Source organism: Nerophis ophidion, linkage group LG12 (genome assembly GCF_033978795.1).
Source record: "Nerophis ophidion isolate RoL-2023_Sa linkage group LG12, RoL_Noph_v1.0, whole genome shotgun sequence".
NCBI lineage: Eukaryota > Metazoa > Chordata > Actinopteri > Syngnathiformes > Syngnathidae > Nerophis > Nerophis ophidion.
This window is the reverse complement of record NC_084622.1, coordinates 8,740,622-8,768,086: the sequence shown is the minus strand read 5'-3', so window position 1 is coordinate 8,768,086 and position 27,465 is coordinate 8,740,622. Positions and strand designations below refer to the sequence as shown.

Genomic DNA, 27,465 nt, shown 5'->3' with positions numbered 1-27,465 from the left:
CGGCTTCCCAAAAAATGCTCAATCTTTCACTAGACAGGATGGGGCGAGGTACACCCCTTTGTCCACAACTGCGTGAGCAAATAGTCAAAGAGTTTAAGAACAACGTTTCTCAAAGTGCAATTGCAAGAAATTTAGGGATTTCAACATCTACGGTCCATTATATCATCAAAAGGTTCAGAGAATCTGGAGAAATCACTCCACGTAAGCGGCATGGCCGGAAACCAACATTGAATGACCGTGACCTTCAATCCCTCAAAAGGCACTATATCAAAAACTAACATCAATATCTAAAGGATATCACCACATTGGCTCAGAAACAGTTCAGAAAACCACTGTCAGTAAATACAGTTTGTCGCTACATCTGTAAGTGCAAGTTAAAGCTCTACTATGCAAAGCGAAAGCCATTTATCAACAACATCCAGAAACGCCGCCAGCTTCAATGGGCCCGAGATCATCTAAGATGGACTGATGCAAAGAGGAAAAGTGTTCTGTGGTCTGACGAGTCCACATTTCAAATTGTTTTTGGAAATATTGGACATCGTGTCATCCGGACCAAAGGGGAAGCGAACCATCCAGACTGTTATCGATGCAAAGTTCAAAAGCCAGCATCTGTGATGGTACGGGGGTGCATTAGTGCCCAAGGCATGGGTGACTTACACATCTGTGAAGGCACCATTAATGCTGAAAGGTCCATACAGGTTTCGGAACAACATATGCTTCCATCCAAGCGGCGTCTTTTTCATGGACGCCCCTGCTTATTCCAGCAAGACAATGCCAAGCCGCATTCAGCACGTGTAACAACAGCGTGGCTTCGTAAAAAAGAGTGCGGGTACTTTCCTGGCCCGCCTGCAGTCCAAACCTGTCTCCCATCGAAAATGTGTGGCGCATTATGAAGCGTAAAATACGACAGCGGAGACCCCGGACTGTAAAATGACTGAAGCTCTACATAAAACAAGAATGGGAAATAATTCCACTTTCAAAGCTTCAAAAATTAGTTTCCTCAGTTCCCAAACGTTTATTGAGTGTTGTTAAAAGAAAAGGTGATGTAACACAGTGGTGAACATACTTTGGCACGTGTTGCAGCCATGAAATTCTTATTTGCACAAAAAAAATAAAGTTTATAAGTTTGAACATCAAATATCTTGTTTTTGTAGTGCATTCAATTGAATATGGGTTGAAAATTATTTGTAAATCATTGTATTCCGTTTATATTTACTCATATGGAAACGGGGTTTGTAATCCCTATGTTCGGAAAAATACGGAATATATTTTATATTTACTAAAGATGAATTAAATAAATCCTCATTTATTGATATTTTACAGTTTCTCTGCTTGATTTGCTGTTTCTACCGCTAAACGCTTAAAAAAATTGAATTTTTGATGATCAATATATTGCATATTGTGCATTGGAATTAAAAAGGTTCCAGGGAGTAAGAGAGACGACATGATCACACATTCACACATGCACTTACCGTAGGATGGACAAACTCTTGGCTCCAATGTCCTGACAGCCATGTTGAATGCCAGCAATGAGGTAAGGGACAAACTTATGGATGGATCCCTTGTCTTGTACAGAACCTGATACACCCTGGGCCACCTTCACCTTTTCTCCCTCGCTGTTCACAAGAAAACAATAATACAGAGAGACCATGAATGGACAAAACCCCAAACCAGTGAAGTTGGCACCTTGTGTTAATGGTAAATAAAAACAGAATACAAATCCTTTTCAACTTATATTCAATTGAATGGACTGCAAAGACAAGATATGTAATGTGAAAAATAAAAAACTTTTTTTTTTTTTTTTGCAAATAATCATTAACTTGGAATTTAACGGCAGCAACACATTGCAAAAAGTTGGCACAGGGGGATTTTTACCACTGTGTTATAAAAAACCTTTCCTTTTAACAACACTCAGTAAACGTTTGGGAACTGAGGAGACCTGTCCCTCATTTTCAATGAGAGACAGGTCTGGACTACAGACTCTAGTACCCTCACTCTTTTACTATGAAGCCACGCTGTTGCAACACGTGCAGAATGTGGCTTGCTGAAATAAGCATGATAACGTTGCTTGGATGACAACATATGTTGCTCCAAAATCTGTATGTACCTTTCAGCATTAACTGTGCCTTCACAGATGTGTGAGTTACCCATCCATGCCTTGGGCAGTAATACTGTCGGAAAAATTGTATGTAAATTATCAAAAAAACTTTCCATTCTCTAAATTCATAGTGAACAAGACGAAAGCTGTCTTTGTTGTAACAATTCAAAGGCTTGTAAAATTCCATTGTGTACGATGGGAAGAGACAGGAGGGGTTATCTATTGTCATCCAAGACCTGCCCAAGCTCGATCCAGGACCAGTCCAGGCCCGAGGCATCTTTTTCTTTTGTGTTAATGTGACCGAAAACAATGGCTGTTTACATACCCCCCCCCATACTTTTAGAAAAAGCTGTTGTTATGTAAACAGGGAATATCCAAATAAAGAAGGAGACTTAAACCTTTTTTCCGTTAGAGCGTGGGTGACACTGTAAGAGGTTACAGGTTGACACGTTTGTCCTCAAATTGAGCAAAATTGAATTCTGTGTCTGTTTGTTTCCTTGCTTCTTGTCTTGTTTAATAGATGTCATCGATGTTTGAACCTGACGTCTTCACCCCCATACCATCACAGATGCTGGCTTTTGAATTTTGCGCCGAGAACAGTCCTGAAGGTTCTTTTCCTCTTTTGTCTGGTAGACACGACGTCCACAGTTTACAAAAACAATTTTAAATGTGGATTGTCAGACCACAGAACACTTTTACACTTTGCATCAGTAAGATGGACTGATACAAAGCCGGCAGCGTTTCTGGGTGTTATTGATAAATGGCTTTTTCTTTGCATAGTAGAGTTTTAACTTGCACTTCCAGATGTAGCGACAAACTTTAGTTACTGACAGTGGTTTTCTGAAGTGTTCCTGAGCCCAAGTGGTGATATCCTTTACACCCTGATATCGCTTTTTGATGCAGTACCGCCTGAGGGATCGAAGATTACGGGCTTAGCCGCTTACGTGCAGTGAGTTCCCCAGATTCTCTGAACCTTTTGATGATATTACAGACAATAGCTCGTTGAGAAATTTTGTTCTTAAACTGTTGGACAATTTGCTCACGCATTTGTTCACAAAGTGGTGACCCTCTCCCCGTCCTTATTTGTGAATGGCTGAGCATTTCATGGAAGCTGATTTAATACCCAATCATGGCACCCACCTGTTCCCTATTAGCCTGTTCACCTGTGGGATGTTCAAAATAAGCGTTTGATGAGCATTCCTCAACTTTCTCAGTCTTTTTTGCCACTTGTGCCAGCTTTTTTGGAACATTTTGCAGGCATCAAATTCCAACTGAGCTAATATTTGCTAACAATTACACAGTTTCTCAGTTACAACGTTAAGTATCTTGTCTTTGCTGTCTATTCAGTTGAATATAAGTTGAAAAGGATTTGTATTCTGTTCTTACAAACCCTGTTTCCATTTGAGTTGGGAAATTATGTTAGATGTAAATATAAACGGAATACAATGATTTGCTAATCATTTTCAAACCATATTCAGTTGAATATGCTACAAAGACAACATATTTGACGTTCAAACTGATATTTGTTTTTTTTTGTTGCAAATAATCATTAACTTTAAGAATTTGATGCCAGCAACACGTGACAAAGAAGTTGGGAAAGGTGGCAATAAATACTGATAAAGTTGAGGAATGTTCATCAAATGCTTATTTGGAACACCCCACAGGTGTGCAGGCTAATTGGGAACAGGTGGGTGCCATGATTGGGTATAAAAGCAGCTTCCATGAAATGCCAAGTAATTCACAAACCAGGATGGGGCGATGGTCACCACTTTGTAAGCAAATTGTCGAACAGTTTTAGAACAACATTTCTCAACGAGCTATTGCAAGGAATTTAGGGATTTTACCATCTACGGTCCGTAAAATCATCAAAAAGTTCAGAGAATCTGGAGAAATCACTGCACGAAAGCAATGATATTATGGATTTTTGATCCCTCAGGCAGTACTGCATCAAAAACCGACATCAGTGTGTAAAGAATATCACCATAAGGGCTCAGGAACATTTCATAAAATCACTGTCAGTATCTACAGTTTGTCGCTACATCTGTAAGTGAAAGTTAAAACTCTACCATGCAAAGCCAAACCCATTTATCAACAATATCCTGAAACGCCGCCGGCTTGGCTGGGCCTGAGCTCATCTAAGATGGACTGATGCAAACTGGAAAGGTGTTCTGTGGTCTGACAAGTCCACATTTCAAATTATATTTGGAAACAGAGGATGTGGTGTCCTCCAGAACAAAGAGGAAAATAACCATTCGGATTGTTCTAGGCGCAAAGTTCAAAAGCCAGCATCTGTGATGGTATGGGGGTGTATTAGTGCCCAATGCATGGGTAACTTACACATCTGTGAAGGCACCATTAATGCTGAAAGGTCCATACAGGTTTTGGAGCAACATATGTTGTCATCCAAGCAACGTTATCATGGACGCCCCTGCTTATTTCAGCAAGACAATGCCACACCACGTGTTACAACAACGTGGCGTAGAGATCGAGTTTTGCGGTCTCATCCGCGGAGTCCGCGGATAAACCGCGGGTCGGGCGGGTGACCTGACGAAAAAATAGATTTTAATTAGATTCGGGCGGGTGGCGGTTGAACCATCTGGAAATATTCTATATACACGGTTCTGGGATCGGTATCCTTTACAAAGAGACATTTAAGACCCGTGTCACAAAGCGAAGAAGACAATAGGAGAAGATAATATTCTGTAGAATGACTGCAGGCAGTCACCCAGATAATAAGTATTAGGGCGTGCTATGAAGTCATTGGCTTTGTCGCCTTCTACAACATGTACGATCTGTTTGTCAGTCCAGCATCATGTTGTGTGTGGCTTCCGCAGCAACACGCACATGACTGCAAGGCATACTGGGTGACAAAGTACACTAATGGTTGTGATATAAAAAAATGTAACACTCTTAGTAAAATGCGCCACGTTGTGAAGCCACACCAAACAAGATTGACACACACATTTCGGGAGAACATCCTCCCAGTAACACAACATAAATGCAACACAACAAATACCCATAATCCTTTGTATCCATGACACAATGATTATTTTATACACCCCGCTAGCAGCAAACCCTGCCTGCAGTCCAAACCTGTCTCCCACTGAAAATTTTGAAGCCTAAAATACGACAACAGAGACCCCGGACTGTTGAACATGTTAAGCTGTACATCAAGCAAGAATGGGAAAGAATTCCACTTTCAAAGCTTCAACAATTAGTTTCCTCGGGTCCCAAACGTTTATTGAGTGTTGTTAAAAGAAAAGGTGATGTAACACAGTGGTGAACATGCCCTTTCCCAACTACTTTGGCACGTGTTGCAGCCATGAAATTCTAAGTTAATTATTATTTGCAAAAAAAACAAAGTTTATGAGTTTGAACATCATATATCTTGTATTTGTAGTGCATTCAAATGAATATGGATTGAAAAGGATTTCCAAATTATTGTATTCCGTTTATATTTACATCTAACACAATTTCCCAACTCATACGGAAACGGGGTTTGTATTTACCATTTACACAATGTGAGAACTTTACTACTTTTGGGTATTGTACAAAAATTATGCAAAATAGGTTCCGGGTCCCCACCTGAAGTAGCGTTTCTGGCTGTTGTTTTCCTCCTTGGCATCCAAGGAGCCCATTCCTCGATACTTTTTCAAACGCACCCCATCAGAGAAAAAATATTCTCCTGGAGCCTCCGTGGTGGCGGCGAGCAGCGAGCCCATCATCACTAAGCAGAGAAAACGGAAGAAATGGCAAGAAGAACTACAAAACCACAATAAAAAAACTGTCAAATATATGGTATTTGCAAAGGCAGACACTTTGTTGCAGATAATGAGGTCGTTTCTTTCTCTCGTACCTGTCGACGCTCCCAGAGCCAGCGCTTTGACCACGTGCCCAACAGTCTGAATGCCCCCGTCAGCAATCACGGGCACTCCAAAGCGGCGGGCGTATTCAGCCACCTTGTACACTGATGTGCCTTGTGGTCGTCCACATGCCATGACTGGGGCGCAAAAACAAAAAAGTCCAACTTCGGTGAAAAATAATTATATAAATATATTTTTTAACCATTCAAACACTTAACATTTTAATCTGAAAAGAACAGTTGTTAATACAAACCCTGTTTCCATATGAGTTGGAAAATAGTATTAGATGTAATTATAAACGGAATACGATGATTTACAAATAATTTTCAACCCATATTCAGTTGAATATGCTCCAAAGACAACATATTTGATGTGCAAACTAATAAACATTTTTTTTTGCAAATAATCATTAACTTTAGAATTTGATGGCAGCAACACGTGACAAAGAAGTTGGGAAAGATGGCAATAAATACTGATAAAGTTGAAGAATGTTCATCAAACACTTATTAGGAAATCCATTTATCAACAACATCCAGAAACGTCGCCGGCTTCTCTGGGCCCGAGATCATCTAAGATGGGCTGATGCAAAGTGGAAAAGTGTTCTCTGGTCTGACGAGTCCACATTTCAAATGGTTTTTGGAAATATTCGACATCGTGTCATCCAGACCAAAGGGGGAGCGAACCATCCAGACTGTTATCGATGCAAAGTTCAAAAGCCAGCATCTGTGATGGTATGGGGGTGCATTAGTGCCCAAGGCATGGGTAACTTACACATCTGTGAAGGCACCATTAATGCTGAAAAGTACATACAGGTTTTGGAGCAACTTGTGCTGCCATCAAAGTCACATATAGATGTTTTCTTGAGCTTTCATTTTCTTGCCGATTGAGCCATGGATTGAATCTGCTCTCATGAACGTGTGCCCTTTCTCCAGATATTTTATCACAATCTCGGGTGGGCCCCATTCTGCGTTTGCACATTGGGCAAGAACCGTGTACAGCGTCCAGTTTTTATTTTGACCTCCGCAGTTATCTGCCCAAAAGAGTATGCAAGGGGAAGAATCAAGAACAATACATTTAATGAAGGTGCTTGCAAAGTCCTGGGCCAATCTTCCAAATATCCCCTCGTGCCATAAAATCACATAATCGGGTTGACCGTCGGCCCCCATTCGTGCAAATGTCTCATTAAAGACAATAAGGCGACTGACAAAGAAGCTCCGATTGGTCCCTTGAGATACTAGGTTTTTCTGTTGAATCTACGCGGTTATGTGGTAGCAACAGCTTACTTACGGAACAAATTACAATATCGCATACACTAATGTAAAGCATATCACCCAGGAACTCCAAAATTATTATCAGCTCAGTTTTGACCAAAATTGAGTTACTGGGTTTTGCCTTTGGACGGGAGCGATGACGTCACGCGCACATCGTCTGCTACTTCCGGTACAGGCAAGGCTTTTTTATTAGCGACCAGAAGTTGCAAACTTTATCGTCGATGTTCTCTACTAAATCGTTCCAGCAAAAATATGGCAATATCGCGAAATGATCAAGTATGACACATAGAATGGACCTGCTATCCCCGTTTAAATAAGAACATCTCATTTCAGGAGGCCTTTAAGGCTCTGTGAGGAGAGACAAGAAAGAGTGGGAAACGCATGCAGTGTAATGCCCGCAGCTAAAAGCAACAGCGTGAGAACGTATACTCGGATATCACGATATAGTCATTTTCTATATCGCACAGAGACAAACCCGCGATATATCGCCCAGCCCTAAAGACAACCCTATGCACCGCACATGGTGCATACCCACTTTTTGCACCATAGTTATGGTGTACACATTAAAAACTATTATAGGCAAACAGACACCTTTACAAAGCACTTTACCTTCCTGGGTGATGCAGATGGAACCGCAGCCCATGCCGACCCTGAGGGCATCAACACCTGCATCAATGAGGTTTTGAGCCTGAGCAGCTGTCACAACTAGAGGGACAACAGACAAGGACAAACATTTTTAAATCCATCCATTTTTCTACCACTTGTCCCGTTCGGGGTCACGGGGGGGTGCTGGAGCCTATCTCAGCTGCATTCGGGCGGAAGGCGGGGTACACCCAGGACAAGTTGCCACCTCATCACAGGGCCAACACAGATCAAAACACTATGTTCAGTAAACGAGATTCCACAGTAAACAAGACCAATCTCACCATTCCCTCCAACCACCTGCAGTTCAGGATATTTCTGTTTAATGTAGTTGATCATGTTGATTTGATACACAGAGTTTCCCTGGGTGGAGTCCTAGTGAAAATGAGAAGATGAATAAGAAGTCACTGTCAGCGCTGAACAGCTTTAAATTGCTCTGGGAATAAGTCAAAGGTTACAACAATCCTTCCATCTTCTTCCGCTTATCCGAGGTCGGGTCACGGGGGCAGCAGCCTAAGCAGGGAAGCCCACACTTCCCTCTAACCCAGCCACTTCGCCCAGCTCCTCCCAGGGGATCCCAAAGCATTCCTAAGCCAGCCGGGAGACATAGTCTTCCCAACGGGTCCTTGGTCTTCCCCGTGGCCTCCTACCGGTCGGACGTGACCGAAACACCTCCCTCGTGAGGCGTTGGGGTGGCATCCTGACCAGATGCCCGAACCACCTCATCTAGCTCCACTCCATGTGGAGGAGCAGCAGCTTTACTTTGAGCAACTGCCGGATGACAGAGCTTCTCAGACAATCTCTAAGAGAGAGCCCCGCCACCCGGCAGAGGATGCTCATTTCGGCCGCTTGTACCCGTGATCTTGTCGTTTCGGTCATAACTCAAAGCTCGTGACCATAGGTGAGGATGGGAAAGTAGATCGACCGGTAAATTGAGAGCTTTGCCTTCCAGCTCAGCTCCTTCTTCACCACAACCATAACAGTTTAAGTGAAGTGAAGTGAAGTGAATTATATTTATATAGCGCTTTTTCTCTAGTGACTCAAAGCGCTTTACATAGTGAAACCCAATATCTAATTTTTACATTTAAACCAGTGTGGGTGGCACTGGGAGCAGGTGGGTAAAGTGTCTTGCCCAAGGACACAACGGCAGGGACTAGGATGGCGGAAGCGGGGATTGAACCTGCAACCCTCAAGTTGCTGGCACGGCCGCTCTACCAACCGAGCTATACCGCCCGGTTTGGTTAAGTGTGAATTCAGCCCAGTAAATTGTTAGTTAAGTGCAAAAACAATTGATACATATTGATTCTATTTTGGTCACATACGCTTGAAAATACCCACACAAAAAGCCTATACCCTACAAAGGGCGTGTGTAGATATATATATATCGAAATTGGTTTAAGGGACACATTTCCAGAAACCTAAGGACTGGGGGGGCTGGACTTCTTCCTTGACAGCACACTAGTTTTTTTAAGAAACTACTGCAAAAATGTACACTTTTTTTTTTTTAACTGAACTTGCGGGTCACTGGTTGACAAGTTTAAATGATGAAAAAAGGAGGACCTAAAACGGAACCTTGAGGAACACCACTCGTATAACTAAAAAATTGAAACAGACAAGCTACAGAAACACCGTAGTCATAGCTTTGATGAATCACATTATGAAAACAAATGTTTAACTGCCAAAAAGTACAGGACTTAAAGGGGTGCCTTGAAGAACGCCCCAATTAAATGAATCACAAGTTTGGAGTTAATTGTTTGTGATTTTCATGGACAGGATTTCTAGGCAGTCGTGACCATGGTGGAGAGGGTGTACGTCTCAGGGGCAAAAGGTTGCGTCACTGCTTTTAGCAGAGGATGTGGTCCCGATGGCACCTTTGGTTCGTGACATTCAGCTCTCACCGGATCAGTTTGCTGCCGAGTGTTCAACGGCTGGAATGAGGGTCAGCATCCCCAAATCTGAGGCCATGGTTTTTAGCAGGAAACCGATGGTTTGTACAGTCCATGTAGAGAACGAGACTCTGTCCCAGGTGGAGGAGTTTAAGTATCTTGGGGTCTTGTTCACGAGCAAGGGAAAGATTGAGTCGGAAATCAGCCAGAGAATTGGAGCAGCTGGGGTAGTAATATTGCAGTCTCTCTGCCGCACTGTTGTGACGAAACAAGAGCTGAGCCAGAAGGCAAAGGTCTTGGTCTACCGTGCTACAGTATCTACATTCCTACTCTCACCTATGGTCATGAAGTGTGGGTCATGCCGAAAGAATAAGATCGTGGATACAAGCCGTCGAACTGAGTTTTTTCAGAATGGTGGCTGGAATCATCTCCCTTAGAGATAGGGTGAGAAGTTCAGTCACCCAAGAGAGACTCGGAGTAGAGCCTCTGCTCCTTCGCTGGAAGAACGCCCCAGTTAAGTGACTCACAAGTTTGGACTCAAGTGTTTGTGATTTTCATGTACAGGATTTGTAGGCAGAATCGTGACCATGGTGGAGAGGGTATACGTCTCGGGGGGAGCGAGACGTATACTGCTGTTTGCAGATGATGTTTTCCTGATGGCACTTTTGGTTCGTGACTTTCAGCTCTCACTGGATCGGTTCGCAGCCGAATGTTCAGCGGCTGGAATGAGGATCAGCATCTCCAAATCTGAGGCCATGGTTCTCAGCAGGAAATCGATGGTTTGTACAGTCCAGGTAGAGAACGAAACTCTGTCCCAGGTGGAGGAGTTTAAGTATCTTGGGGTCTTGTTCACGAGTGAGGGAAAGATTGAGAAGGAAATCATCCGGAGATTCGGAGCTGCTGGAGCAATATTGCAGTCTCTCTGCTGCACTGTTGTGACAAAACAAGAGCTGAGCCAGAAGGCAAAGCTCTCGGTCTATTGAGCTGCAGTATCGACATTCCTATTCTCACCTATGGACATGAAGTGTGGGTCATGACCGAAAGAATAAGATCCCGGATAAAAACCGTCGAAATTAGTTTCCTCAGAAGGGTGGCTGGAATCTCCCTTAGAGATAGGGTGAGAAGTTCAGTCACCCGAGAGAGACTCGAAGTAGAGCCGCTGCCCCTTCGCTTGGAAAGGAGCCAGCTTAGGTGGTACGGGCATCTCATTCAGATGCCTCACGAGCGTCTCCCTAGGGAGGTCCTCGTTGCACGACCCACTGTTAGGAGACCCCGCGGCAGGCCAAGGACCAGATGGAGGGTTTACATTTCCTCTCTGGCCTGGGAACGCTTCAGGGTTCCCAAGGAGGAAGTTGCTAATGTTGCTCTGGAAAGGGAAGTCTGGGGGAGTCTGCTGGAGCTCTTGTCCCCGCGACCCAATTCTGGATAAGCGGTTGAAGATGGATCGATGGATGGACTCAAGTGTTCAATTTTTTTTTGGCAAAGTGAAATGTCAATGCAAACGTGATATCAGTGGTCCAAGTTTCTCTATTCAACCAGAGCACCCAAGTGTTTTTAGGAATTATATTCCTGGTCCAGATTGACAATCCCTGTCCTATAATATTAAGTATTTAAAAAAAGCATTGTTTACAAAAATATCTGATTTATTTTCATTTCCTGTTCGGGCAATTAGTGTTTGTCCATAAAGTTGAGCTTAACAACAATGCTGTCAAAACCCACCAGGACCACGACATCGACTCCAGCCTGCATGAGGAGGTCCAGTCTGTATTTGTCGTCGTCCCTGGTGTCGATTGCAGCTCCGCAAAGAAGCTGTTTGCGGGAATCCTTGGAAGCCAGAGGGTAGTCTCTGTTCTTCTTCAAGTCGGTCCTGGCAATGATGGCGACCAGCTCGTCACTGTCATTGACAATTGGAAGTTTACCTATAAAAGGAGAAGATTTTTGGATTCAAGTGTGGATCATTGTTCCTCGACCACACCTCATATGTACCTTTTTTGCTACGTTGTAGAATGTCATTTGCCTCTTTTAGTGTGACACCCGCAGGCGCAACCACTAAATCCTCTCTTTTTGTCATTGCCTATGGAGAAGGGTCAAATGGAGTCTTAAACGTGAGTATTTCTTTGATTGACTGCACATACACACCTCCTCCAGGGGTCTGTCATGGTCCTTCTCAGACAGAAAGTCAATGTCTCTGGAGGTAACAATGCCGACAAGCTTGCTGCCCATCTTGCCGGTCTCCGTAACGGGGATTCCTGAGAAACCGTGGCGTATCTTAGCCTCAAACACGTCTCCTACCGTGTGCCGGGGGCTCATTACCACCGGGTCTGTGATGAAACCCTGCTCAAATTTCTGAAATAAACAAAAAAAAAATGTTTGAGGTTTGCTTTTCAGAAAGTCTTGAAAATTGTTTGAAATGTTAAGAAACAGGTAGCTACTTGTTACTATACCGTCGGCTAATATAAATTATGCATTGTGGTGCATTGGTAGACAGTTCTGCCTTTGATGGGTTCAATTCCTGGCCTTGGTTGTGTCGGGAATGGCATCCGATGTAAAAACTACATCAAAACTATTCATAGGAAAATCCAGTGGTATTTGAGTCCCAAGGAAATGAAATGTACAGTGGAGCAAAAAAGTATTTAGTCAGCCACCGATTGTGCAAGTTCTCCCACTTAAAATGATGACAGAGGTCTGTAATTTTCATCATAGGTACACTTCAACTGTGAGAGAGAGAATGTGAAAAAAAAAATTAAAAATTCACATTGGAGGAATTTTAAAGAATTTATTTGTAAATTATGGTGGAAAATAAGTATTTGGTCAACCACTCAAAGCTCTCACTGATGGAAGGAAGTTTTGGCTCAAAATCTCACGATACATGGCCCCATTCATTCTTTCCTTAAGACGGATCAATCGTCCTGTCCCCTTAGCAGAAAAACAGGCCCAGAGCATGATGTTTCCACCTCCATGCTTCACAGTAGGTATGGTGTTCTTGGGATGCAACTCAATATTCTTCTTCCTCCAAACACGACGAGTTGAGTTTATACCAAAAAGTTCTATTTTGGTTTCATCTGACCACATGACATTCTCCCAATCCTCTGCTGTATCATTCATGTATCCATTTTGGTGTAAACTCAACTCGTCGTGTTTGGAGGAAGAAGAATACTGAGTTGCATCCCAAGAACACCATACCTACTGTGAGGCATGGGGGTGGAAACATCATGCTTTGGGGCTGTTTTTCTGCAAAGGGGACAGGACGATTGATCCGTGTTAAGGAAAGAATGAATGGGGCCATGTATCGTGAGATTTTGAGCCAAAACCTCCTTCCATCTGTGAGAGCTTTGAATGGTTGATGAAATAATTACTTTCCACCATAATTTACAAATAAATTCTTTAAAATTCCTACAATGTGAATTCCTGGATTTTTTTCTTTCACATTCTGTCTCTCACAGTTGAAGTGTACCTATGATGAAAATTACAGACCTCTGTCATCATTTTAAGTGGGAGAATTTGCACAATCGCTGGCTGACTAAATACTTTTTTGCCCCACTGTATGTACTCCTGCCTGTCCCTGCTTCCTATAATTAAACTTCTATCCATTAATGTTCTACCGCTACCCATGGGGGGCGCTGGAGCCTATCTCAGCTGCGTTTGGGCGAAAGGCGGCGTACACCCTGGACAAGGGCCAACACCCTGGACAAGGGCCAACACAGATAGAGAGACAACATTCACACTCGCCTAGTGGTTAGAGTGTCTGCCCTGGGCCGAGTCATACCAAAGACTGTAAAAATGGGATCCGTTACCTCCCTGCTTGACACTCAGCATCAAGGGTTGAAATTGGGGGTTAAATCACCAAAAATGATTCTCAGCCGCGGCCAACGCTGCTGCCCACTGCTCCCCTCGCCTGCCAGGGGGTGATCAAGGGTGATGGGTCAAATGCAGAGAATAATTTCACCACACCTAGAGTGTGTGTGACAATCATTGGTACTTTAACTTTTACTAACATTCACACACTAGGGCCAATTTAGTGTTGCCAATAAACCTATCCCCAGGTGCATGTCTTTGGAGGTGGGAGGAAGCCGGAGTACCCGGAGGGAACCCACGCAGTCACGGGGAGAACATGCAAACTCCATACAGAAAGACCCCGAGTCCGGGGATCGAACCCAGGACCTTCGTATTGTGATGTACACGCACTAACCCCTGTACACTGTGCTGCCTAAGTTAGATAGATAGATAGATAGATAGATAGATAGATAGATAGATAAATAGATAGATAGATAGATAGATAGATAGATAGATAGATAGATAGATAGATAGATAGATAGATAGATAGATAGATAGATAGATAGATAGATAGATAGATAGATAGATAGATAGATAGACTCAGTCCTGTTACGAACCCCGTTTCCATATGAGTTGGGAAATTGTGTTAGATGTAAATACAAACGGAATACAAGAATTTGCAAATAATTTTCAACCCATATTCAGTTGAATATGCTACAAAGACAACATATTTGATGTTCAAACTGATAAACATTTTTTTTTTTGCAAATAATCATTAACTTTAGAATTTGATGCAAGCAACACATGACAAAGAAGTTGGGAAAGGTGGCAATAAATACTGATAAAGTATGAGGAATGCTCATCAAATACTTATTTGGAACATCCCACAGATGTGCAGGCTAATTGGGAACAGGTGGGCGCCATGATTGGGTATAAAAACAGCTTCCCAAAAAATGCTCAATCTTTCACAAGAAAGGATGGGGCGAGGAACACCCCTTTGTCCACAACTGCGTGAGCAAATAGTCAAACAGTTTAAGAACAACGTTTCTCAAAGTGCAATGGCAAGAAATGTGGGGATTTCAAAATCTATGGTCCATAATATCATCAAAAGGTTCAGATGGACTAATGCAGAGTGGAAAAGTGTTCTGTGGTCTGACGAGTCTACATTTCAAATTGTCATCCGGACCAAAGGGGAAGCGAACCATCCAGACTGTTATTGATGCAAAGTTCAAAGGCCAGCATCTGTGATTGTATGGGAGTGCATTAGTGCCCAAGGCATGGGTAACTTACACATCTGTGAAGGCACCATTAATGCTGAAAGGTACATACAGGTTTTGGAACAACATACGCCGCCATCTAAGCACCGTCTTTTTCATGGACGCTCCTGCTTATTTCAGCAAGACAATGCCAAGCCAAAAGGGAAATAATTCCACATTCAAAGCTTCAACGATTAGTTCCCTCAGTTCCCAAACGTTTATTGAGTGTTGTTAAAAGAAAAAGGAGATGTAACAGTGTGGTGAACATGCCCTTTCCCAACTACTTTGGCACGTATTGCAGCCATGAAATTCTAAGTTAATTATTATTTGAAAAAAAAAAAAAAGTTTATGAGTTTCAACATCAAATATCTTGTCTTTGTAGTGCATTCAACTGAATATGGGTTGAAAAGGATTTGCAAATCATTGTATTCGGTTCATATTTACATCTAACACAATTTCCCAACTCATATGGAAACGGGGTTTGTACAATCATTATGAAAGACGTTGACGAAGCATCCAAAATAACTCAACAGCAACACATCACTGGTGTGAAAAATATATTTTTAACCCAAATAGGTGAAATTAGATGGCACACCAGACTGTATCCCACGGCACACTAGTGTTCCACGGCACGGTGGTTGAAAAACACTGGTGTAGACCACCTAGGTAATTTTTTTTTTTTTTTTTTTTTAAACATTGTGTAGGTGAACATCTTTTTTAGTTTCATTCGTGATACCTCACTATCATCGATGACTTCTTATCTTACCTTGACTTTGCGAACCTCATTGGCCTGGAACTCAGCAGTACAGTTATGATGAATTATTCCAATCCCACCCATCAACTGAATCGTAGGCAGGAGAAAAAAAAAACAAAACGATAATATTTAAAATAAAAAGGATTCCAACTTGCAAAGTGGGTACCCGATGATGCACTCACTGCCATAGCGATGGCCATGGATGATTCTGTGACAGTATCCATGGGGGAAGAAATAAGAGGTGTCTTAAGAGTGATCTTTCTTGTTAATGCAGAGGTTAGATCCTACAAAAGAGCAAGCAACAAAAGCATTTAAATAGCAGTGATGGAAACATATTTTCTAGCGACAGTGAGATCATTATTCATGCATTCGTTACGTCTCGTCTCGATTACTGTAACCTTTTATTTTCCGGTCTCCCTATGTCTAGCAATAAAATATTACAGTTGGTACAAACAATAAAGTTTGATCATATTACGCCTATACTGTATATACAGTGAGGCGAAAAAGTATTTAGTCAGCCACCGATTGTGCAAGTTCTCCCACTTAAAATGTTGACAGATGTCTGTAATTTTCATCATAGGTACACTTCAACTGTGAGAGACAGAATGAGAAAAAAACATCCAGAAATTCACATTATAGACACTTACATCATGTGTTGCCTTCATTATAACACTTGTACAAGACTTTTAAAGTAATTTTGATAGTAGGCTAATATAACTAATATAGACACTTACATCATATGTTGCCTTCATCATAAGATTTTATTACGACTTTCAAAGTCATTTTGACAGGAGGCTAATATAAACACTTACATCATGTGTTGTTTTCATCAAAACACTTATATAAAATGTTTTAAAGTCATTTTGATAGTAGGCTAATATTACTAATATAGACACTTAGGTCATGTGTTGTCTTCATTATAACACTTGTATAGGACATTTAAAGTCATTTTGATAGTAGGCTAATATAACTTATATAGACACTTACATCATATGTTGCCTTCAATAACACTTATATAAAACTTTTAAAGTAATTTTGATAGTAGGCAAATATAACTAATATATATACTTATGTCATGTGTTGCCTTCATTATAAGACTCATATAAGACTTTTTAAAGACATTTTGATAGTAGGCTAATATTACTAATATAGACACTTAGGTCATGTGTTGTCTTCATTATAACACTTATATAGGACTTTTAAAGTCACTTTGGTAGTAGGCGAATATAACTAATATAGACAGTTAAATCATATGTTGTCTTCATTATAACTGTTGTATAAGACTTTTAAAGTCATTTTGATAGTAGGCGAATAAAACTAATATAGACACTTACGTCATGTGTTGTCTTCATTATAAGACTTTTGTAAGACTTTCAATGTCATTCTGATAGTAGGCTAATATGGACACTTACATCATGTGTTGTCTTCATCATAACATTTATATAAAACTTTTAAAGTCATTTTGATAGTAGGCTAATATAACTTATATAGACACTCACATCATATGTTGCCTTCCTTATAACACTTATACAAGACTTTTAAAGTCATTTTGATAGTAGGTTAATAAAACTGATATAGACACTTACATCATGTGTTGTCTTCATCATGACATTTTTATAAAACTTTTAAAGTCATTTTGATAGTAGGCGAATATTACTAATATAGATACTTATGTCATGTGTAGCCTTCATTATAACACTCATGTATGGCTTTTCATTTTTGCAGCTCCAGACAGATTTAGTTTTTTTTGTATTTTTGGTCCAATATGGCTCTTTCACCATTTTGTGTTGCCGACCCCTAGTATAGGTGAAGACTTACGGTCATTTGAAATCATAATGGCAGCTCCTGTTTCCATCTTAAAGATCGAAAAAAATCATTTTGGAATGTCCAGAGGGCCAGATTGAAAAGCGTAACGGGCCGCATGTGGCCCCCGGGCCTTAATTTGCCCAGGTCTGATGTAAACAGTACAGAGTGTACTGTATTGCAGGAAAGGAAAACCACAGCACCAAAGTAGGGTGATATACAGTGAGGCAAAAAAGTATTTAGTCAGCCAGCGATTGTGCAAGTTCTCCCACTTAAAATGATGACAGAGGTCTGTAATTTTCATCATAGGTACACTTCAACTGTGAGAGACAGAATGTGAAAGAAAAAAAATCCATGAATTCACATTGTAGGAATTTTAAAGAATTTATTTGTAAATTATGGTGGAAAATAAATATTTGGTCAACCATTCAAATCTCTCACTGATGGAAGGAGGTTTTGGCTCAAAATCTCACGATACATGGCGGCCCCATTCATTCTTTCCTTAGCAGGGATCAATCGTTCTGTCCCCTTAGCAGAAAAACAGCCCCAAAGCATGATGTTTCCACCCCCATGCTACACAATAGGTATGGTGTTCTCGGGATGCAACTCAGTATTCTTCTTCCTCCAAACACGACGAGTTGAGTTTATACCAAAATGGATACATGGATGATACAGCAGAGAATTGGGAGAATGTCATGTGGTCAGATGAAACCAAAATAGACCTTTTTGGTATAAACTCAACTCGTCGTGTTTGGAGGAAGAAGAATACTGACTTGCATCCCAAGAACACCATACCTACTGTGAAGCATGGGGGTGGAAACATCATGCTTTGGGGCTGTTTTTCTGCTAAGGGGACAGGACGATTGATCCGTGTTAAGGAAAGAATGAATGGGGCCATGTATTGCGAGATTTTGAGCCAAAACCTCCTTCCATACTTATTTTCCACTATAATTTACAAATAAATTCTTTAAAATCCTGGATTTTTTTTTTCAAATTCTGTCTCTCACAGTTGAAGAGTACCTATGATGAAAATTACAGACCTCTGTCATCATTTTAAGTGGGAGAACTTGCACAATCGGTGGCTGACTAAATACTTTTTTGCCCCACTGTATTTCAACAAAGGTGTGTAACGCTGGTAGATTAGGTCGTTTAGCATTTCCCACAGAACACCATCTCTGTAGTGTCGCGTTTGCTGCACATTTGTTAACCAAATGCAAGTTTTGCTTTTAGGCGGCCACACAAAGAACCTAACAACTAACACACGATCATTAAAAGCCAGAGTCTCTTGCTCGGTGTTGGAGGACACAGGTGTGACCAATTTATGAGCACCTGCTCGCTCAGCAAGAACCCATGTGACCTGCGCATGAAGTCCCAGTCCCAGTAGAGTTTGCAAATCTCACTGAGCAATAGAGCCGGAGTAGATGAGGATAAAATGACGACAGCCTTGCAGAGTTGTAAAAAAGAGAAATGATACTCACCACTTCATCACATGTAAAATCTATGAACCCGGGCAGGATCAAGAAGTCACTGGGGGGAGGAAAACAAACATTTTGTCACCTGGAAGTAGAAGCTAGAGCATGCAAACACATTTAAGCTTTTTAGAACAATTGCTTTGACACACCTCATGGTCTTATTGTTTACAAACTAATACTGCTCAGTTTGGATCAACAAGAGTTGGATTGAATGTTTTTGAAACAAAAGTAACATATTGTTTTGATAATACTTCTTTGTCAATCAAAAGTAATTGTCACTTTACACCGCCAACTGTTTGCCATGTGCCCAGATCTAAAATGTCATTCCCCAAAATGTTTGTAGTTTTAAAAGCTTTTCACTAATTTTTAGTTCCATCCATCCATTTCCTACCGCTTATTCCCTTCCGGGGTCGCGGGGGGCGCTGGCGCCTATCTCAGCTACAATCGGGCGGAAGGCGGGGTACACCCTGGACAAGTCGCCACCTCATCACAGGGCCAACACAGATAGACACATTCACACACTAGGGCCAATTTAGTGTTGCCAATCAACCTATCTAATTTTTAGTTGTTGACTTTAAATCATAGTCTTAATTTTAGCACAAAATTTGATATTTTCTCTATTTTCGTTTAAAAATTGTGTCATTATATATATATATATATATGTATATATATATATATATATATATATATATATATATATATATATATATATATATATATATATATATATATATATATATATATATATATACAAACCCCGTTTCCAAATGAGTTGGGAAATTGTGTTAGATGTAAATATAAACGGAATACATTGATTTGCAAATCCTTTTCAACCCATATTCAGTTGAATGCACTACAAAGACAAGATATTTGATGTTCAAACTGATAGACATCTTGTTTTCTGCAAATAATCATTAACTTTAGAACATGATCCATAGGTGTGACATGCAAGTCTTTTTCAACCCATATTCAGTTGAATATGCTACAAAGACAACATTTTTTTTTTTTCAAATAATCACTAACTTTAGAATTTGATGCCAGCAACACGTGACAAAGAAGTTGGGAAAGGTGGCAATAAATACTGATAAAGTTGAGAAATGCTCATCAAACACTCATTTGGAACATCCCACAGGTGTGCAGGCTAAGTGGGAACAGGTGGGTGCCATGATTGGGTTTAAAAACAGCTTCCCAAAAGATGCTCAGTCTTTCACGAGACAGGATGGGGCGAGGTACACCCCTTTGTCCACAACTGCGTGAGCAAATAGTGAAACGGTTTAAGAAAACGTTTCTCAAAGTGCAATTGCAAGAAATTTAAGGATTTCAACATCTACGGTCCATAATATCATCAAAAGGTTCAGAGAATCTGGAGAAATCACTCCACATAAGCGGCATGGCCGGAAACCAACATTGAATGACCGTCACCTTCGATCCCTCAGACAGCACTGTATCAGAAACCGAAATCAATCTCTAAAGGATATCACCACATGGGCTCAGGAACACTTCAGAAAACCACTGTCAATAAATACAATTTGTAGCTATATCTGTAAGTGCAAGTTAAAGCTCTACAATGCAAAGCGAAATCAACAAAACCCAGAAACGACGCCAGCTTCTCTGGGCCTGAGATCATCTAAGAAGGACTGATGCAGGGTGGAAAAGATTTCTGTGGTCTGACGAGTCCACATTTCAGTTTTTTGGGGGAAACTGTGGACGTTGTGTGGTCCGGATCAAAGAGAAAAATAACCATCCGGATTTTTCTAGGCACAAAGATGAAAAGCCAGCATGTGTGATTGTATGGTGTGCATTAGTGCCCAAGGCATGGGTAACTTACACATCTGTGAAGGCACCATTAATGCTGAAAGGTACATACAGGTTTTGGAGCAACATATGTTGCCGTCCAAGCAACGTTATCATGGACGCCCCTGCTTATTTCAGCAAGACAATGCCAAGCTACATGTTACAACAGTGTGGCTTCGGAGTAAAAGAGAGCGGGTACTAGACTGGCCTGCCTACAGTCCAGACCAGTCTCCCATCGAAAATGTGTGGCGCATTATGAAGCATAAAATACGACAGTGGAGACCCCGGACTGTTGAACGACTGAAGCGCTTCATAAAACAAGATTGGGAAAGAATTCCACTTTCAAAGCCTCAACAATTAGTTTCCGCAGTTCCTAAACGTTTATTGAGTGTTGTTAAAAGAAAAAATGATGTAACACAGTGGTGAACATGCCCTTTCCCAACTACTTTGGCACGTGTTGCAGCCATGAAATTTTAAGTTAATTATTATTTGCAAATATGAGTTTGAAAATCAAATATCTTTTCTTTGTAGTGCATTCAATTGAATATGGGACGAAAAGGATTTGCAAATCATTGTATTCTGTTTATATTTACATCTAACACAATTTCCCAACTCATTTGGAAACGGGGTTTGTATATATATATATATATATATATATATATATATATATATGTATATACATATATATATATGTATATCAAATCCATCCATTTTCTACCGCTTATTCCCTATCTCAGCTACAATCGGGCGGAAGGCGGGGTACACCCTGGACAAGTTGCCACCTCGTCGCAGGGCCAACACAGATAGACAGACAACATTCACACACTAGGGCCAATGTAGTGTTGCCAATCAACCTATCCCCAGGTGCTTGTCTTTGGAAGTGGGAGGAAGCCGGTGTACCCGGAGGGAACCCACGCATTCACAGGGAGAAAAGGCAAACTCCACACAGAAAGATCCCGAGTCTGGGATTAAACCCAGGACTGCAGGACCTTCGTATTGTGAACACATCACAGACTACAAGCAGGGGAGCAGGGGGGTCACAAAAGACCAACGCTCACTGCCAGATGAGCTGAATGAGTTCTACGCCCGCTTCGAGGTCCTCAACACCACCCAACAGAGAGGGGTTCTGAGCACGGAGCGCACGCAGGACCCACCACTCACTGTGACAACAGCAGAGGTACGTACAGTTCTGAGGAGAACAAACCCACGGAAGGCAGCCGGCCCAGACAACATCCCTGGCCAGGCCGTCAGGGTGTGTTCATCAGAGCTGGCTGACGTACTTGCTGACATATACAACTTGTCACTCGCACAAGCTGTTGTGCCCACCTGCTTCAAGACCACCACCATCGTGCCCCTGCCAAAGAAAAACACTGTGACCTGTCTGAATGACTATCGCCCTGTTGCACTCACCCCAATAGTGATGAAGTGCTTCGAGAGGATAGTCATGTCACACATCAAGAAGACCATCCCAGACACACTGGACCCTCTACAGTTTACCTACCGGCAGAACCGGTCGACTGAGGATGCAGTCAACACCGTCATCCACACCACCTTCACACACTTAGAGGGCAAGGACACCTATGCCAGGCTATTATTCATCGACTACAGCTCTGCTTTTAACACGGTCATCCCACAAAAACTCACTGCTAAACTCCTCACTGTTGGTCTGACACCAACTCTCTGTGACTAAGTCCTGAACTTTCTCACAAACCGGCCCCAGTCAGTCAGAATCGGCAAGCAGACATCAGGCACAAAGGTTCTAAGTATAGGGACCCCCCAAGGCTGCATGCTGAGCCCCCTACTGTACACTCTCTTCACACACGACTGTGTGGCCTCCCAGAACAACACCAGTATCATCAAGTTTGCGGATGATACTACGGTCGTCGGACTGATCACCGGGGGAGCTGAGGCAGCGTACAGAAGGGAGGTAGCGGAACTGGTGGCCTGGTGTCAGGATAATAATCTCTCCTTGAACACAGACAAGACCAAGGAGATGATTATTGACCCACGGAGAAGGAGTGCACAGTACACACTTCTGTACATGGGTGGGGGACAAAGGTGGACATGGGGAAAACCTCTAAATTCCTCGGGACCCACATCAGCGAAGACCTCACCTGGGATCACAACACCCAACAAACAATAAAGAAAGCCCAGCAGCGACTGTACTTCCTAAGAATGAAAATTTAGCATGCCACCCAAAATTCTGAGCAATTTCTATAGAAGTACGGTTGAGTGTCCTTACCAGCTCAATCACGGTCTGGTATGGAAACTGCACTGCTAAGGACAGGAAGGCACTCCATGCGAGTGATCAGGAGCAGCCTTCCTCTCACTACAGGACATGTACTTTAACAGGGCCACCAGGAGAGCACACAACATCATCAAGGACAGTACACACCCCGAGCACAGTCTCTTCAGCCTCTTACAATCAGGCAGATCATACAGGAGCCTGAAATCCAGGACTATGAGACTGACAAACAATTTTTACCCACAGGCCATCAGGCTTGTGAATGCTAACCCCCTCCCCGTTTTTACTTTGGTCTTTTTGAACAAAAGACAGCTACCTTGACCACCCCCGAACTGTGAACCATCACTGTAGACACTTTTCACCTTTGATCACTAAAGACACTTAAACTGCTGCTGTGACCCAAGGTCACCTCCATATTTATACTGTTGACTGTCATATATATATATGTATATGAGTATGTATATATATATATATATATATAAATAAATATATATATATATATATGTATGTATATATATATACATATATATATATATATATATATATATATGTCTTGATTGGATTATCCAGAGAATAGTGCTCGATACCGTGGTAGAGCGCAATGAAACAGTTCTGTAGAGATGAAGTGAAGTGAAGTGAATTATATTTATATAGCGCTTTTCTCAAGTGACTCAAAGCGCTTTACATAGTGACACCCAATATCTAAGTTACATTTTAAACCAGTGTGGGTGGCACTGGGAGCAGGTGGGTAAAGTGTCTTGCCCAAGGACACACCGGCAGTAACTAGGATGGCACAAGAGGGAATCGAACCTGCAACCCTCAAGTTGCTAGCACGGCCACTCTACCAACCGAGCTATGCCGCCCGCTATGAGGTAGTCTTGTGATTTCTCCCACACCTACATACATACATATATATATATATATATATATATGGCCCGATTGTAGCTGAGATAGGCGCCAGCGCCCCCCGCGACCCCGAAAGGGAATAAGCGGTAGAAAATGGATGGATATATATATATATATATATATATATATATATATATATATATATATATATATATATATATATATATATATATACATATACATATATATATATATATATATATATATATATATATATATATATATATATATATATATATATATATATATATATATATATATATGATGTTTTATCAAGTAAAATTACCTACCTGTGTGGACGGATTAATTTCACTAGTTTTTAGTTCTCTTTTTCTCCCCCTTAAATATAATATTTGGATCTTATATTTTGTCAACTCTTTTTGCAGTACAGTGGTTGATTTTTTTTAGGTTAAGCACTTGTATTGGATCTTATTATGTTGTCCAAATATGCCTAATATTGCGATCATTATATTAGCTTTTGTTTTCATAAAAAAACTTTATTTTTTTTAAACTAAACATGTATCATCATTTCATTTTTAAAGCTGCTGAAATGCTTGGAATTACATCCCTCCCGCAATGATAAACCCTGCATTCATCCCCCCATTAGGGAAACTACAGTGACACTATTATCTCACGCAAAGTCAGGCAGCTTTTAACGTCCATAGCTGCACTCAGTCATCCTCGAAAGTAGTATTACTCGAAATAATCCTCCATATAAAAGCCATGCATATCTTTTCCCCCCCGAACAGTTCATGGAAATGTTACCACTCTGGTGAAATGTACAGTATGGGATGTGCAAGTCATTCCGAACATACTCCTGCTTGTCTCAGTTAACTCCTTAACTTACTCATCACTGCAACAACTAACAAAATTGAAATACAAAACCGGGTAACGTGACTAATTGTGCAACTGTTACTAAAACTTTTGTGTAATGTCATGTAAAGCAACGGTTCTGAGTCCTGATCTAAAGAACTGTGATTGGAATTCTGATTAAAAGTCTTCGTACGTTATAGACCCAAAATTATACGTGCGAAACTATTGACTCACAATACCTGGCACACCCACTTCATCATGCAATTTATAGTAGAAGGGTGCCCTCTGGCGATGAGACATTTGTGAACGAGTCAAGTCTTTTGAACAACTCTTTTAAATTAACAAAGAGCGCTGATTCCAAGTTGGAAGTCATTTGTTTTTGAAGTATTTTGGCACTTTTACTGCTGCACCAGGGAGGAGGAGATACTAACAGAGATGTCCAATAATGGCTTTTCTGCCGACATCCCGATACTGTCCAACTCTTAATTAACAGTTCCGATATCAACCAACACCGATATATACGGTCGTGAAATTAACACATTATTATGCCTAGTTCTGTTGTGATGCCCCGCTTGATGCATTATACAATGTACAAACCCTGTTTCCATATGAGTTGGGAAATTGTGTTGGATGTAAATATAAACGGAATACAATGATTTGCAAATCATTTTCAACCCATATTCAATTGAATGCACTAAAAAGACAAGATATTTGATGTTCAAACTCATAAAAGTTTTAATTTTTTTTTGCAAATTTCTAATTAACTTAGAATTTCATGGCTGCAACACGTGCCAAAGTAGTTGGGAAAGGGCATGTTCACCACTGTGTTACATCACCTTTTCTTTTAACAACACTCAATAAACGTTTGGGAACTGAGGAAACTAATTGTTGAAGCTTTGAAAGTGGAATCCTTTCCCATTCTTGTTTTATGTAGAGCTTCAGTCGTTCAACAGTCCGGGGTCTCCTCTGTCGTATTTTACGCATCATAATGCGCCACACATTTTCGATGGGAGATAGGTCTGGACTGCAGGCGGGCCAGGAAAGTACCCGCACTCTTTTTTTACGAAGCCACGCTGTTGTAACACATGCTGAATGTGGTTTGGCTTTGTCTTGCTTAAATAAGCAGGGGTGTCCATGAAAAAGATGGCGCTTAGATGGCAGCATATGTTGTTCCAGAACCTGCATGTACCTATCAGCACTGATGGTGCCTTCACAGATGTGTAAGTTACCCATGCTTTGGGCCCTAATGCACCCCCATACCATCACAGATGCTGGCTTTTGAACTTTGCGTCGATAACAGTCTGGATGGTTCACGTCCCCTTTGGTCCGGATGACACGATGTCGAATAATTCCAAAAACAATTTGGAATGTGGACTCGTCGGACCACAGAACACTTTTCCAATTTGCTTTAGTCTAACTTAGATGATCTCGGACCCAGAGAAGACGACGGCGTTTCTGGATGTTGTTGATAAATGGCTTTCGCTTTGCATAGTAGAGCTTTAACTTGCACTTACAGATGTAGCGACCAACTGTATTTAGTGACAGTGGTTTTTTGAAGTGTTCCTGAGCCCATGTGGTGATATCCTTTAAAGATTGATGTCGGTTTTTGATACAGTGTCGTCTGAGGGATATAGGATCACCGTCATTCAATGTTGGTTTCCGGCCATGTCGCTTACATGGTGTGATTTCTCCAGATACTTTGAACCTTTTGGTGATATTATGGATCGTAAATGTTGAAATCCCTAAATCTCTAGCAATTACACTTTGAGAAACGTTGTTCTTAAACTGTTTGACTATTTGCTCACGCAGTTGTGGACAAAGGGGTGTACCTCGCCCCATCCTTTCCTGTGAAAGACTGAGCATTTTTTGGGAAGTTGTTTTTATACCCAATCATGACACCCACCTGTTCCCAATTAGCCTGCACACCTGTGGGATGTTCCAAATAAGTGTTTGTTGAGCATTCCTCAACTTTATCAGTATTTATTGCCACCTTTCCCAACTTCTTTGTCACGTGTTGCTGGCATCAAATTCTAAAATTAGGGATTATTTGAAAAAAAAAAAAAAAGTTTATCAGTTTGACTATCAAATATGTTGTCTTTGTAGCATATTCCACTGAATATGGGTTGAAAATGATTTGCAAATCATTGTATTCCGTTTATATTTACATCTAACACAATTTCCCAACTCATATGGAAACGGGGTTTTTAAATAGTCAATAACATTAGCATAATATTTGATTAAATGTGAGGGATAAGTGATTTAAATCAGGGCAGCGGGGGCAAGCATCTGCACATGTGCTTTAGTGACGTGTGAATAAAATTCCAATTCAGTGTTTGACTCATAAGAGCTCCACTCAGTAAAATAACAAGTATGTCCATGGTTACAACACCTGCATCTTACTTGTATCTGAGTCCATCGCCAATAGCAAAGAGCTGCTGCGCCGTCAACCCATCCTCCGGAACGTAGCCTGTGCCTCCGCTGATCAGGTAGTCGGCCGTGCTGAAGTATAAACACATATGGGCTCAGAATGCACGACTAAGTAAGTCCGCCACATTTGTAAAAAGCATGCTTTTGTGCAATCAGTGACAAAATCAGCGTAAGTAGTGCCAGAGTGTCAAATCTTCCCTATATACAGTCGCGATCAAACGTTTACAGAACATAATGTCATGGCTATCTTGAGTTTTCAATCATTTCTATAACTGTTCATAAAAAATTAATTCAAAACATTCATGAAGTTTGGTTCTTTTATGAATTTATTATTGGTCTACTGAAAATGCGACCAAATCTGCTGGGTCAAAAGTATACATACAGCAATGTTGATATTTGCTTACATGTCCCTTGGCAAGTTTCACTGTGTAGAGGGAGGTGTGGCCAGCGCCCTTGCAGGA

At 41.2% G+C, this 27,465-nt stretch overlaps 1 protein-coding gene across 1 annotated transcript in view; it reads right to left on the bottom strand.

Annotated features, from left to right (window-relative positions):
* The window catches only part of impdh1a (IMP (inosine 5'-monophosphate) dehydrogenase 1a), a 42,069-nt gene that overhangs the window by 1,459 nt on the left and 13,145 nt on the right, over nt 1-27,465 (bottom strand). The window contains exons 4-15 of the mRNA XM_061916782.1: nt 26,978-27,076; nt 18,826-18,874; nt 15,727-15,828; nt 15,557-15,631; nt 11,900-12,106; nt 11,747-11,834; nt 11,480-11,679; nt 8,159-8,249; nt 7,842-7,937; nt 5,955-6,098; nt 5,684-5,825; nt 1,473-1,616 (exon numbers count right to left, since the gene is read on the bottom strand). Coding sequence (XP_061772766.1) covers nt 1,473-1,616; nt 5,684-5,825; nt 5,955-6,098; nt 7,842-7,937; nt 8,159-8,249; nt 11,480-11,679; nt 11,747-11,834; nt 11,900-12,106; nt 15,557-15,631; nt 15,727-15,828; nt 18,826-18,874; nt 26,978-27,076 — 1,437 coding nt within the window. The remainder of the gene's footprint in view (nt 1-1,472; nt 1,617-5,683; nt 5,826-5,954; nt 6,099-7,841; nt 7,938-8,158; nt 8,250-11,479; nt 11,680-11,746; nt 11,835-11,899; nt 12,107-15,556; nt 15,632-15,726; nt 15,829-18,825; nt 18,875-26,977; nt 27,077-27,465) is intronic.